Source organism: Aspergillus tubingensis (assembly GCF_013340325.1).
Source record: "Aspergillus tubingensis WU-2223L DNA, scaffold_8, whole genome shotgun sequence".
Lineage (NCBI taxonomy): Eukaryota > Fungi > Ascomycota > Eurotiomycetes > Eurotiales > Aspergillaceae > Aspergillus > Aspergillus tubingensis.
The window spans coordinates 1,618,844-1,633,972 of record NW_023336282.1 but is presented as its reverse complement, the minus strand read 5'-3'; the positions used below and the strand labels follow the sequence as shown (position 1 = coordinate 1,633,972).

Sequence of the window (15,129 nt, the reverse complement as noted above, 5' to 3'; positions counted from 1 at the left end):
GGGCTACACAGCATCAGAGTCGTTCTAGGTGAAACAGTCATGATTCTTTAATTCCCCTGTTCCAAGTGAAGTAAATGCGGTCGGGCAGTTGGACACTGTTACCCTTCAAGGGCTGGTCTCGGTCCTTCCGCTTCTGGAATCCCGGCCACGCCAGTTCTTTCTTGGTCTCTAAATTTTGCAGATTCTTGGTTCTGCAACTTACTTTAAGCGGCGGTACCAGTTGGAACGCTCTCTTGATTTCTGCTGATACCACTTTACTTGGTCTGGAACATGCACTAGTTCTTTGTCGGCAAGTAATCCTTGAGATCTGAACGCTCACCTGAACAAGGACAGGCAAGGATGCCGAGCGAGGCTTATTGTGTGAGTAAGGATTGAGAGAAGTATTCGGATAGGACCGCCTTAATAAGGTTGAGACTTGGAGAACACCGAGGAATATCATTTCCTCTGCTGGAAGAACGGAACATCCCGCAAGTGCATTTGGCACTAAGCTTTAGGGGATTTTTGTAGGGCGGGACTCCACGGCCGCCAGGCACGGAGGTATAAATTGACTGGGCGATGTCATACATAGATTCAGCGTTGACGGGTCTCTACCTCCAAGTTGGTCGCCGTGAGAAAGGGACTGTTCCCAGAATGTCCTACACATCCATGCTTAATTCATCACTCTTGTCTTCTCCCGTTCGTTCCGTCAACATGCTTCATTTGCTGGTTCTCTTGGTCCTCGTTGCTACAACTACCGGGTACCGTCTAACTGAGTACACAGGCAATCGCTGTACAAAAGCTGAAGCTGGATTCCATCGGCTTGCAGGAGCTACTGCGTGCAGCAAACTCAATGCTACTGATGCAAAGTCAATACTAGTGAAGGTTGACAATGTCTACGATGACCGACATTCAGTTATAGTGTACGAGAATGACGACTGCACTGGATCCATCCTCGGAGTCATCGAGAACATGAACGGCTGCTTGAACCTCCATGGTCTTAACAATGTCGTCGGCAGATCCGTAAAGGCTATACCCGGTACCGTGGAATCTACAGTATTTGCAAATGAAGGGTTTGAGACCAATTACCTATACAATCTCCCTGCGCAGGATAGAAGCCATGTTATGGTCCCTATTGCCCATGCTTTCTTCCGCACGGTTGACATAACCAATCACGCGGACGACGGTACCTACGACGACGAAGCCTTTGACATATTCATCACCACTGAGCTTGATCATGTCCTCCGCTTGGAGAGTAACGTAGTAATGCCTCTCGCAGAATCCGAGATCGCAGAATCCGACAGCTCAAAATCTACCCATCTCGAAAGGGCCGATCTACTCGAGCGGATATCAGGAGGGATGGAAGGGCTCGAGGCCATAGCAAATTCATTCGCGATGCAAGTGTCAGAGACAATGAGGGTCATCTATAACTCGTCAGCCCACCTTGCACAGGAAGTGGAGAATACATTCAAACGTGCCGCCGAGCGAGCATCGAGCAGGGGAGATTTTGACTTCTTGCACTCCCAAAAGAATCAGGGACGTCTGGTCAGGAAATTGATTGACTCGGATCAGTCGCAGGGCCTTACCAACGCGCAATGGAATTTGAAAGATAAGTGTGGCAGAACGTGGGAGGTAACACTCAAGATGAGAGAGCATAATGAGAATGAGGGCGGGTCATTATGGGGCTGGTAGTACCATTCGTCTCATTTGGATGTTCTATTCTGTGTATTTACTCCCCAGACATGGTGTCTCTCAAGAATCTGCATTTCAGCATCATCACAATCCACCAGTTATGCCTCTACTCAGCATTGGCAAACCAAACTTACTACATACAAACAGACTTCTTTGCCAACAGTCAGAAGAACAAGCGACACATTTAAATAGAAAACAAAAGCGACATCTATCAGTTGTCTTCCCTCCCCCAAGCGAACTTGTTTACATCAATTAGTAATCTTAGAGTATAATGCTACTAAACCGCTTGACCCACATAACAAGTCCGATGTGGTGTAACGGCTAACATCGCCGTCTTTCACACGGCAGCTCGGGGTTCGATTCCCCGCATCGGAGTTTCTTCTTTTATTTTTCTTTTTCCGCGGTAAACAATAACACTAATTTCCACGATGGAAATTCCTTTTCGAGATAATTTCCTTTTCTCTCAGCTACAATGACATTCTGATTTTGTCTTTTTTTTGCGCTCACTGATATACTCCACAGTTTCCGGCTACACTACAAACTAGTACTCACGCTACGTTGGGTCAGAATTGATCTCGCCTTGGTACTTGAGCGGTAACAATCATCAGGGCGCCGTTATATATAACGAAAGCTACCCATAACAAGCACTCAAACCAGGCAACCATAGGGGAACCAATATTACTGCCAAAAAATAATGACTTAGACTATTCAACTGAAATCGTGGCTCCTGCAAAGAGTATCAATAATCAACCAGAAAAAAACCTAGAAAAATATGGGGGAAATTAACATGCTATCTACAAGGCAAACCCCTAATAACCACTCAATCCACCTCCCAGTAACGGCAAAAAGAACAAGTCCCTAGAGCCACCATTATCTCCCTTTAAACCCTCCAAATAAGCAGCAACCCCATCATCAATCCCATACTCAGCTGCCATATCCAACCACTCTTTCCATCCCAGCTGTTGGAATTCTACCCCTTCCTCTTTCTCCAAGAACATCCTCAAATCACTCGCTTTGAACCGCTTCTCCCCACAAACATGCGAATATTGTACTTCAACCCCACTAGTATCATCACCACCAACAACCTTCCTCACCACCATCTCAGCCGCTTTCTTCACCCCGATCAAATCAATATATCCCCTCCAGGACCCAGTCTCAGGGATAGCTCTCATCCGTTTACTCAGATCTAACACAGATTCAATAACACCGCCACTCGTCGCTGCGATGGCCATGTCTTTGTCTCCAGTTATCGCCGTAGGACGATGGATACACACCGGTACATTAGTGTACCTCGTACTAGCCTTCTCAAGAAATACCTCGCTGGCCCATTTACTAGCCGTGTAGCCCACCGTATGTCCACTAGGTGATCCGTCCATGGGTGGGGAATAACTGGCTACCGAGGACTCAAGGAACTCGTCTTTCCCAGATAAGGATGTGACACTGGCGGTGGAAATATAGTGGAAGGGGATGCCGCGGGATGTGCATAGGCTGAAGAGAAATTTCGTGGACTCGACGTTCGCGGCACGCAGCGCAGAGTACGGCTTCAGGAATGATACGTCGGCACCGTTGTGGATGATGCAGTCGACAGTGGAGGAGAGGTGAGTGATTTCGGCTTCTTTGAGGCCGAGAGTCGGATGGGAGAGGTCGCCGCTGTAGAGATGGACTTTGGGGGATGTAAGGTGCTCAAGCCGTCGGGGGGATCCGTCTGCGTTGGGGCGGATTGCTAGGCAGTGGATGCGGGTTATGGAGGGTAATGAGAGGAGGTGAGTAAGAAGAGCAGTGCCGTAGAAGCCCGTTGCACCGGTGAGTATGACCTCTCGGGGTGGATTGGATGGTTGGTGAATGTGAGGATCTAGGATGGTGATGAGGTTGTCAAAGGAGCTGGGAATGGCGGTTTCGGCCTCCCAGTCAATGGTGATGGAAAGTGCTGGGGCTGGTGGAGTCGGGGCTGATGCTCGGTGCGCGCTTGTGGCCGCTCCAATCAACTGGGCCATCTCATTCAGGGTTGAGCATTGGAAGAGATGCACCACGGGTACGCTGACCTTCGTGATTGCTCGAATACGTCCCTGTAGCCTTAGGATCTGCAGCGAGTTGCCTCCCAGGTCGAAGAAGTTCGACTGCGGTGTGATGGGAAGCCCCGTCGCTGGGAGAAGTTCCTGCCATAATTCTTTCAATTTCATTTCAATAATGTTTAGCGCTCCGGAAGTAGGCGATACGCTTTGCTGTTGATGGATCTCGAGTCTAGCCAGGGCTGTACGATCAACCTTGCCGCTGGTGGTCAGCGGGATGCGGTCGATAGCCGTGATAACTGTAGGTTTGGCGTATGCGGGAAGTGGAAGGCCACTACGCAGCGTATTGAGGAAAGAGCCAACACTGGCTGGAGACTCAGAGGTGGAGAAGACCACAAATGCTACGAGGTATGGCTCAGGATGGCCCTTGACGATAACCGCAGCCTCGCGTAGAACACCCTGGGACGCCTGGACAAGCACACTGGAAATTTCCTCAAGTTCCAGACGCATTCCTCGCAACTTAATTTGGGAGTCCCCTTTCAGTCGCCCGCGGTACTCTAGGTCACCGTTCGGTAGGATGCGGCCGTAATCTCCAGTCCGATAGATTCGGATGCCGTTGAAGACGCGGAAACGGGCAGAAGTCTCGTCTTCACGATTCCAATAACCAGATGATGACACGGCGCCCCCGCTGATACAAATCTCGCCTGGCCATCCAGCGGCTACCGGCTGCATCTGATTGTCCAAGATGTGGATCGCATAAGTTGGCAGCGTTTGCCCAACTGGGATTGGATCGTGACTGCCATAAAGATCATTTCTCTTGTAGTCAATTTCTCCCATCGTGCAGGCGACAGATGTCTCGCAAGGTCCATACGCGTTGATGAGTCTCAACCCAGCGATATCGAGTCCCGAGAAGCCTTGAAGTGTGCCAGAACTCATTTTCTCCCCACCACATAAGGCATACTGCCAAGATGTGCACTTTCTGAGCACGGAGGCAGCTTCACCAAGCCACAGGGCATACTCGGACGTGACGCCAAGAGTAAGACTGACCTTCTCACGTACCATCAACTCGGCAAGCTCTATCGGATCCTGACGATTGCTGGTCATGACAAGGGTGCCTCCGTGTAGCAGACTAACGCAGACCTGGAACAAGGATGCATCGAAGTTGTGCGAGCTCTGCTGCAAGACGACCGGCTGATCAACGGGGAATACTTGTTGCACTGCTGCAAAATGGCACAATAAATTATCGTGGCTGAGCAAGACTCCCTTGGGCACCCCGGTTGTTCCGCTAGTATAGATCAAGATGGCCGGGTCCTGCCCGGTAGATCGATCGTAGTCCAGCGTGGTAGGAGATGGAGGCGGCAAATGCATCTTGAGTTCCACAACTTGGGGCCCGTGATCGGCCATGAAATGCTCCAGCCCCGCTTTCGAGCGGCACAGTAGAGCTGCGGGACTACAGTCTTTCAGGATGAGGGACAGCCGCTCGACACCATGCTCGAGGTCTGCAGGAACATAGACTGCCCCAAGCCGCCAGATAGCCAACAGGGCGCAGACGGTGTCGACGGACGGCCCGCAGGCTACCACCACGAATGCTCGAGGTTGAACTCCGACTGCGAGGAAAATGTCCATAATGGAGCGCACTCTGCTCTCCATTCCAGCGTAGGTGAGTTCTCTCCCGTTAGTATCCTTCAGTGCGACTGTGTCCGGATAAGTTGCTGCGATTCTGGCAATCCACTGGGTAAGCCGATCAGGCTCTTTCTGGATGGCGCTCAACTCCGCCTGGCTCGTGGGCGGCTGACTCGGGGCCTTCAGACACAACGGCTCCAGGCATCGGTACTGCTCTAATTTGAGGTCCGAGTTCAGGGACACGGAACCTAGTAGTCGCACATAGAGGTCCAACAGGAGCCGAACATCATGCGCGTGGTACAGGTACTCAAGAGCCCCGAAGGTAATGACCGTCGTGCCGTCAGGGTTGTCTCGGACGGTGATGACCAAGTCATGCGGCTGACGAGCATCCTCAGATGTCGCGTACTTCAACACGGCCTCATCAAACATGATGTCGTGCGTGACACCAGCGATGTAGTTGACGACAATATCACAGGGACGGGATGATTTTCCACTACCGTGAGCCTGGCTCAATGCTCCCAGCACGCGAGACCGGGTATCCTTGACTAGGTCTTTGAACCCTTGCGCCTGTTGTGGTTCGAACATCAGCGGCACGACCTCCACCATTAACCCAACGACCCGTTCAAAGCGCGGATCATTGCGATTAGCGTGGGCAATTCCGAGATAGAATCGGTCTACCTCGAGGGTCTGTTGAAGGAGGAGCTGAATGGCAGCTAGGTGGATGTGGAAGGAAGTAGCACCGGTGCGGGAACTGATGGAGCGCACTCGACTAGCGTCGTCTTTGCCTAGGTACGAGCTGACGCGGATGGTCTCATAGCTCGTGCGCGTTCGGGTACGGAATCCTGTTCGAGCAAATGGGAATAAGGGTAGATCGTCGGGCAATTGACCATCTGTGTCTGTTGAAGATGGCCCTTTATTCCATGCAGGTGTAGTAGCTTCGCTGGTCGAATCCTCCTGGTTGCAGAACGCGCTGTATTGAGCGACCACTGGCGACAGACTCTGACGATCCTGGTAGGCGGCAGCAAACTCGCGGAGCACCATTTGCCAGCTCACGCCGTCCATTATAAGATGGTGATAGCCAAAGATGATGGCATGGCGTGCAGATCCGTGGCTGAGGATAGTGATTGCCATGGTCTGGCCCTTAGCGAGGTCGAACGCTCGGGTTTGCAGGGCTTTGAACTCTGTTGCAATCAGGTCCTTATCATCACTCTTCATATCGACCTCCCTCCATGTAATCTGGGGCTGGCCCAAAATCAGGCGCCGGGGAACTTGATCGTGGAGATCAGTGACATAGGCGGTTCGCAGCGACTCGTGCCTCTGCGCGACCTCGGTGACTGCTACTTGGAAGCGGACCCGGTCCAGTTGGCCATGAAGCTCATACTGGATTGTACAGTTGTACATGGCGGGATCATCCACGGATTGCAACATGAACCAGATCTTTTCCTGCTCAGTGGACATTGCCACCATAGTCGGAATGGACAGGCCAGCGGCTGGCAAAATTTGGGAAGAAGTAGGGGTCTCAACGGCGTGGCTTGTCTGCGATGATGTGTCACTGAAAGGGGTTTCCTGCGTGCGAGCGACCGTTGAGACCGTTTCAGTCGCTTCATCCTCTTGCAGCCGAGGAGTTGGAGCCTCTAGTGTTTTCAGAACCTTCACACTTTCGACGGTTGAAGCCCCTTCATCGCTCTCTGCTGCTCTAGCCCTGAAGACGTGCTCGGCTGCCTCACGACATACACCACGGACAGAGATGCCATTGAGGATCTTCATCACAGAAACCTGGAATCCCAGCTCTTGGAAGAACCAAGTCTTAATTTCGATAGCGAGCAGTGAGTCGATTCCAAGCTCTGAAAGGGCACGCGTCACATCATCGATCGGTCCGGTAAGCTGGAGTAAACTTTGTAGTCTCACAACGAAAGCCTCTTGAATCAGGCCCTCTGCAGCTGTTAATTCAGAGGTACACCGGAGCTGTTCCTCGAGGGTCACCGCAGCGTCTTTTCCGGCGCCTGCACTCCGGTTGATATCCTCTTCGGGAACTTGGAAGTGTGAAAACCGGGGATCGTGGTACCATGCCGGCCGCATTGTGCCCGGGGGAACATGGAGCCCGGTGGAAAAGCAAGGGGAAGAATCGGCAGACATGCCGGGGCGACCCAACCACATGGCTTCGGTAAACATGCAATGGAAATCGGGCTCAGCGATGGGCATTAATCCTGCTTTGCGCAGTGGCTCCTCGTAAACCCGCTCCCGCGAGACTACACCGACGCCAAGGATCATGCCGATGTCGAAGCAAGATCCCGCAAGGCCGCGCTGGCGGCGCTGTTCGGCGAGTGCTTTCATATACTGTAGTGTGTTAGATAAAGTGAAAACAAGTGGAAGTCCTGCAAAGAAATATTCACTCACCATATTAGCAGCAGAATAATTACTCTGCCCGGCATTCCCAATAAGGGATGCCGTGGAAGATAGCATGATGAAGAAATCGAGCTCATTCCCGGAGAATAATTCGTCCAAGTTTTTGCTTCCCCTAACTTTGGGTTCCAGTACGCGAGTGAAGTCTTCATACGCCATGTTGACAAATATTGCATCAGCCAGGACCATGGCCCCGTTCACAACGCCGGCAATCGGCGGCATGGATTGCAAAATGTTCTGATGTGCAAGGCGCAGAGCCTGCATATCGCAAACATCTAAAGGTAAAGTCATCAACTGGCAGCCAGATGATTGTTGTAGTTCTTCATGCCACGGCACGGGCTTCACAGACCGGCTCGCGATGACTAGATGTTTTGCACCGTTGGCTACCAGCCACCGACAGAGAGATTGGCCTAATTCTCCGGTCATTCCGACTAGGAGATATGTTGCGTCGCGGCGGAGGATTGTGCTGGGATCTAGTCGATGGACGGTCACATGGGGGTTCTCTTGGGGGTTGTAAGACTTGACAGCGCAGGCTGAGAGACCATGAGGAACGACAGTGTCGGGCTGCATAATACTCTGCAGGGCTGCTGAAGATATCAGCCACTGGGTCCAGAGCATGTCCAACGCATCTCTAGATGACTGGGATGGTGAGAGAACATGGCCAGTTGACGCTCGCTCCAAGAGATAATCCTTGGCGGATTGGCTAGCACTTGTCCTCGGGATCACGGCTAGCAGACGGTCATGCAAAGGTTGGAACTCGGTGTCTAGGTTGATGAATTTGCTCACGCCTTGTGGCACCAAAGACAGGAGATCCCGTGTTGGTGTATGCGGATGCACATATATGATCGATTTGTCCCAATCCATGGCCCCCTCATCGGACGTGGCCAGTATGAGTGCTCGTTGGTCGGATTCCCTGGACATGGCGAGGACTCTTAGTAGCCATGGATCATTCGTGAAGACAAGTGTAGTGGAATAGCAAAGAAATGCCTGAACGCGCTCAGATATGTGCAATGCAACCAGAATGCTTAATATTTTAGGGGCACTGATTGTGTGGGTTTGCCGGGGACCAATGTCAAGGATGTCGTCTCGTTTGCATACCACAACTGTCTCTTCAGCTGACGAGGAGACAACCAATCCCAGACGATCGCTCCCTGTACTGTTGACATTCACGATACAGAGATACGCGTTAACTTCATTGGTGAGCTTAAGAGCATAGGCGGAACGCGCAAGAACACTGGCCACAACCTCCAGCTCTGAAGCAGTATCGGACTGCTTTGACAATGATGCATCAAGCCCCAAAGGTTGTTCGATCACTCGGAAGGCTGAATTAAACCGAGCATTCATGTCTTGGGCATGCTTCACGCGGGGGATATAGGGCAGGCCATTTTCAAGGGAGACCTCCCGCTCTTGGCACCACAGGCTAGTTTCAGCGCTGACAGCATGACTGTGTTGGCCATGACTAACAAACTGGGCAAACCGAGTTGCAATCTGGGTGATTCCATTCTCATCCACCACGTCAATGTCAAGAAAGCCCAGATTCAGACCCTGCAATTCTGTTTGCACGACTCGCCCCAGACCAACGGTCATGGCACTATAAGGATCACCTTGTTTGAATCCTCGCGTCACCCAGTACACATTGTGAGCCTCCTGAAAGAGCCTCTGGAGCGCCGCAAATTGTTCGGCACTGAGGTTCCGGAACAGGGGAGCGTCGACATCGGTCAGGCATAGAACGTGGCTCGGAATATTCTGCGATTTGTAACTGCCAAGATCCTCAAGAGAGGCGACGTTGGTCAATCCCCGCTTCCACTTGGACAAATGGCTTCGAAGTGCTTGCAATCCTTGGCTCCCAATGCCAGTGTGGCCTCCAATGATGAGGACGTGGTCCTTATCTGCGGCCTCGTTTGTTTGGTCCGGATAAGCAAGCGGGTGCTGGAGAGACTGTAAGGAGGCATCCATGGCCCGAGACAGAATTAGGGAGTGGCAGTGTAACTGGGGGTTTCCGGTGTCATAGGCAACACTTTCTAAGCCGGAAAATCCGGACTGCTGAAGCAGCGCTTCCCAAATACGTTCTGGTTCAGAATTGATTCTGTGTTCGTCCACGAGGCGCCCTTGGAGACAACCAGCGAAGTTGCCACGCCCTGTGATAGAACCGAATAGCAGGAAGCCACCGGTCTTCAAGACGCGACGGCAATATTCTAGGGGAATCGAAGCAGACCCCTCACCCAACACGCCAATTTGAACAATGACCATATCGTATAACATCTCAGGTGGTGACGTACCCAAGTCCAGAGTTTCCACTTGCACGGAATCACCGTAAGGCTTCAGGCGCTCCTTTGCAGTCTTCAATGTTTCTAAAGACGAGCCGGTGAGTATGAGAGACGTGTAGTTACCATTGATAGCGTGCAGTATGCGTCGTGAAACGGATACATCATCATTTCCACCGAGGAGTAAGAGGATTCGCATGCGAGGATACTTGTGCGTCACCTGCTTCACAGTGCGCACGACATACTCTTGCATTCGTTGGGCCCCGGCGCTCGTCTTCCAGTACTGGCTCTGCGCCGCTTTGAATGTCGCTTGGGCCTCGGGTACCTCACTAGGAGGTGCAAAATGAAGAGATATGGCATTTTGAATCAACTGCAGTTCCGGAGAGACTATGTCGCCAATTGCCGGGGGTGTGCCATCAATAGCCTGACGGGCGACCGCCTCAAATTGCTCCAGGATCGTTGAGTACTCCGTGTTTGGCTTATCGAAGGAGACGACCATCCCTGCATCGATGTCAATCTCCCAGTGAGTGCGGTGAAACATAGCACGGTCGTCCTTCTCAGTAGTGACTGCTAGCGCAACACACCGCAGCGACTCAATTTGCAATACACAATCACCAGCTGCAGTATAGACATCGATGTCACCCACCATGTCTGACGGGATTTTCCGAGTGGGAGGCGTAGCCTTTGTGACATAAGATTCGACCTGGAACGGAGAGCCCCTAGGATGATCCGGGTGGGCTATGGCTGCTGGGTTGAATCGTATAGATCGGATCTCCCTTGGCAGATGAGGTGTCCGAAGGCTCCTACAAGATGTATAAGTAAGTGCAATAGGAGGGTAACGTAGGTTTGGTAGTACATACTCATCATCCGGAGATGCAAAGGCTACAAAAAGGGTTTGAAAACATGTATCCAAGACACCCGGGTGCATGAAGGAGGAAGAAGATGGCACATGGGCCACGGTTGCCGACGCTTGGAACAGCCGCCGCTTGCTGGCTAGCAGAGAATGAAATGGCCCAGTATAATTCAAGCCCAGCTGGGACATGGACCCATAAAACCGTTCGATGTCTACAGGGGAGTTACCCGAAGACTGTTGCTGCTTTCTGGGCAGAACAGTGAGGTCAGGACTTCCCATTTCTAGTCGGACGCGGGTGCTAAATCTGGTTGTTAATGCATCGGAGCCATCGACGTGACCAGCGGTACAGGTAAAGATGAGATTGACAACTTTCAAGGCTGACGACTTCTCTGACTCTCGTGTAGAATTCGGGCCGAGGTGGCAATGGAGTTCTATGCCGTCGGCGCTTCCATCGATGCTGATACCGCGACGGATATCCAGATCATGCAGCTCCAGGAGACGTACGGGCTGTGGGTAGGAGAAGCGCAAAGCTGCTTCCATGGCCATTATGCAATATCCTGCAGCTGGGAATAGCATCTCACCTTGGAATTCGTGGCCTTGCAGCCATGGGATTTCCCGGGGATGCAGGATATTTCGCCACCGCCAGAATTGCTCGGATTGCTCCACGCAGACGCCGAGCAGCTCATGAGAAGGTGCCCGGGTGCGATATTCTTTCGAAGAGCGCGACTCCCGCCAGTACGGTCGCTCGTGGTCCCACGGATAGCTTGGAAGGATCTTGGGGAGCATCGCTGGCAGGGTGCCGGCTTCTCCATTGATGAGGCTTTGGAATACCCGGAGATTGACAGAGGATGGACCGCAGAGCTTCCATACCTCACCAAGACACCTACTCAGACGAAGAACATCATTTTCTCCACGAGTCAGCGCACCTAGGTAGGTAGGTACGTTCTGCTGGAGTGCCTTGAAGGTCTGTCCGGCTGGACCAGCCAACGCTGGATGAGGACCAACCTCAATCACGCAATTAAAGGGACCATGGTCCCGGATGGCCTGTGATAAAGCATCCGAAAACAGGACCGGTTGAAGAAGATTCTTCAGCCAGTAGCTGTCGTTCACGCAATCCGAGCTGCAATCCATTTCAAAGCCATGGACAGAGGATATCCAGGTACAAGACGGGCCAGAGGTGCGGTATGCAAAGTTGCGCGCCTGGAGAGCTTGCATGTAAGGCTCTGCACACGGCTCCATGAAAGGCGAATGGTAGGCCTTATCGACCCGAAGTATGCGAGCGAACTTCTGTTGGCGGGTTAGCTCGTCTCTGGCAAATTCCAAAGTGAACAAGTCTCCCGCCAGCGTGGTCGAGGAGGGCGCGTTGCTCGCAGCCGGAAAGATCTTCCCAGCATACTCGGGTTGGGTGCAGAAGCGGGTGGCTTCATTAAATCCCATCCCCACGGCCATCATTGACCGCTTAGGCCCGCCCTCCCCGGGGTCTGCACGCGGTGAGTAGAGGCCGCGATAGTAGGCAATTGTAATAGCAGCTTCCGCCGTGATGCAGCCTGCTGCGTAGGCCTACAAGGCGGTTAAGTTAGTTTAGATCTAGGATTTTCACGATGGCAGTGGACCAACTTACGGCACCTATTTCACCACTGCTATGTCCAACTACCACAGAGAAACGAATGCCAACACTGTAGAGCAGGTCGACCAGGGCTACTTGAACAGCGGTAGTTAGTGGCTGGGCATACGTTGACTGCTGACACCTAGATGTGTCCGGATCGGCGAGGATCTCTTCCCGTAGAGACCATGTAGGAGGCTCTGGCAGCTGCCTGAGTATATCATCGAGGCGATCAATGGTCGCCGTGAACGGACCGGGCCGAAGCAGCAGCTCACGACCCATGGTGGGCCATTGCGCCCCCTGACCCGTAAAGACTCCGAGGATCGCGGAATTGTGGGCCTCAGCACCTCCACCGGAAGGCCCGAGCTTCCACTGAGGGTCTTGTAACTGCTGTAAAATTGAGTTGTGGGAAAGACCAGTCACATAGTGCTTGAAAGGGAGATTCGAGCGTTTCTGTAGAGCCAAGGATACTGCTTGCATGTCGACCGATGGGTGGGTGGCGATGAAGCCAGCATATTGCTGTATTAAGCGGGCCAAGGACGATTGGGATGAGGCGGAGAATGGCAAGCTAATCAGCGGGCTTTCAACCGCCGGCTCATTCACTGGTTTCTCAGAGCCTTCTTTTGCCCCCCCATGAACGGAAGGTGCGTAATGTTCGAGAATCTGTTACTGGAATTAGCGACCAGATCATAGGAAGAGACATGGTAGCTTACACAGTGTGCATTAGTCCCCCCAAAACCGAAGCTGTTGACTGAAGCACGGCGAACCTGCGCCGGTGGCCATGGAATCGGTTTGATGGGGACATGAAGACCGTCGTAGAAGGGTACAATGTTGGGGTTCAGCCGCTTGAAATGTAGGTTCGGTGGGATGATCTCATGCTGCAGGGCCAAGGATGCCTTGAGCAAGCCTGCAATTCCAGCTGCCCCCTCTGTGTGGCCGACAATTGTCTTAATGGACCCCACATACAGCTGGCTCTCTTGCACCTGACAGCCATCATGGGATTCGGGGAAGAACGCTGAATGGATGGCCTCGGCTTCAAGGGGGTCGCCGACGGGCGTCCCCGTTCCGTGAGCCTCAAAGTACTGGCATCTGGACAGGATAAATCAGCAAGTGGGAGACAAGTGATGAGTGTGTAACATACCGATCAGATGCCTGGGTAGGGTCAAGTCCAGCACGTCGGTAGGTCTGACGAATCAAATCAGCCTGACTGGCCGAGGATGGCATGGTAAGTCCGTTCGTGCGTCCATCTGAATTCACTGCCGTTTCCCGGATCACAGACTCGATGGGATCCCCGTCGCGGAGGGCATCACCGAGCCTCTTGAGGATCACTACCCCGACACCTTCACCACGAGCATACCCATCGGCACTGGCATCCCACATGCGGGACTTGCCTGTTGGCGACAGCATGCGCAGATTCGACTCGGCAATGTACATCTCAGGACCAAAAATAAGATTAACACCCGCTGCCATAGCCGTGGAGCACTCTCCTTGGCGCAGGGCTTGCACTGCTTGGTGGACAGCCACGAGACTAGAAGAACACGCGGTGTCGACAGTTACCGAGGGCCCTTTCCAGTCGTAGAAGTAAGACACCCGATTGGACAGAATGCTGCGTGCTGTACCTGTGGCATGATACTGCGCGAGGGCCTCCGGATCCCTTAACTGGACGTCGAGATAATCGGCACACATAAGGCCCACGTACACCCCTGTGGGAGTCCCTCGGAGAATGTCAATCGAGAGACCTGCACTCTCTAGAGCCTCATAGGTGACTTCGAGCAGTAGGCGATGCTGAGGATCGATGGCCGCCGCTTCTCTGGGATTGATATTAAAGAAGTTTGCATCAAAATGACGGGTATCGTCTTCGATGAAGTAGGATTGTGTGACATTGGACGTGCCATGATGAGACCCGTCTGCGTTCCAGAACCCATCCACAGAGAATCGGTCCCCAGGAATTACCTTTCCCACGTTTCTGGGATGTATGAGAAGATCCCAGAGCTTCTGTGGGCTGGTAGCGTTGCCGGGAAAGCGTGATGCGCTCCCAATGATGGCAATAGGCTCTCTTTCTGGTGCCATGATGTCCCCGGTTGCAAAGTCAATCAATCACTTGGAACCAGCGAGAAAGATAATGTACAAAACGCGCAGGCTACACAACTCCAAGCCCCTCACACCTCTAAACACTGTAAGCGGGGGTATGTGGAGGAACCCATTCTACCCTTGTAGTGTCGACGGACTCCGGAGCCAATGTAGCTCGCCTGTGATAATCCGTGGAGCCTCCCCCAACAAGGCATGTTCCGACTTGTCCGCCGATATTGGTAGGCAGTGCAATTTGATATTATCTACCAGGCTAACCTCGCTAATAGCCTGATTCGGGGAGATAGCTCCAAGCACTCCGTACAGGCGGCTAGCACAGGGCGATTGAGGCAGTATACTGAGCGAAATAATGACCCACTGAGACGAACATTTAGTTCAGACCAATCATACTATCACCTTACAGCCCCAATTCTGTCATGTTTCGTACCTGTTATGACCATGTCCATCTTTCCTTGCCCCGGACCGTTACGCCTCGTCGGATACACATAGAAGCAGAGAGGAGCGTAGTATTGGCATTCAGCCCCACCCTGTCACTCGACCATCTAGGCAGTGAGACCGATGAGACTACTGTAGATAAGATTTTAGCACTGGCATAGGTAAGACTTTAGTTGTGACGAT

General features: G+C 52.5%; 2 protein-coding genes and 1 non-coding gene across 3 annotated transcripts; 2 read left to right on the top strand and 1 right to left on the bottom strand.

The window, feature by feature from the left end:
- Nucleotides 1-690: 690 nt before the first annotated feature.
- Nucleotides 691-1,668, top strand: AtWU_06900 (similar to An11g06480; the record flags this gene model as incomplete). The annotated part of the gene is made up of 1 exon (XM_035502009.1): nucleotides 691-1,668. The coding sequence occupies one exon, from the start codon at nucleotides 691-693 to the stop codon at nucleotides 1,666-1,668; it is 978 nt and encodes a 325-aa protein (XP_035357902.1).
- A 303-nt stretch (nucleotides 1,669-1,971) lies between these two features.
- On the top strand, nucleotides 1,972-2,043 carry AtWU_t181. Its single transcript has one exon. It is a non-coding gene; the product is annotated as a tRNA-Glu (tRNA).
- A 434-nt stretch (nucleotides 2,044-2,477) lies between these two features.
- Nucleotides 2,478-14,493, bottom strand: AtWU_06899 (polyketide synthase; the record flags this gene model as incomplete). Its single annotated transcript, XM_035502008.1, has 5 exons — nucleotides 2,478-10,770; nucleotides 10,828-12,380; nucleotides 12,442-13,086; nucleotides 13,137-13,512; nucleotides 13,565-14,493. The coding sequence occupies 5 exons, from the start codon at nucleotides 14,491-14,493 to the stop codon at nucleotides 2,478-2,480; spliced, it is 11,796 nt and encodes a 3,931-aa protein (XP_035357901.1).
- Between the last annotated feature and the right edge of the window lie 636 nt (nucleotides 14,494-15,129).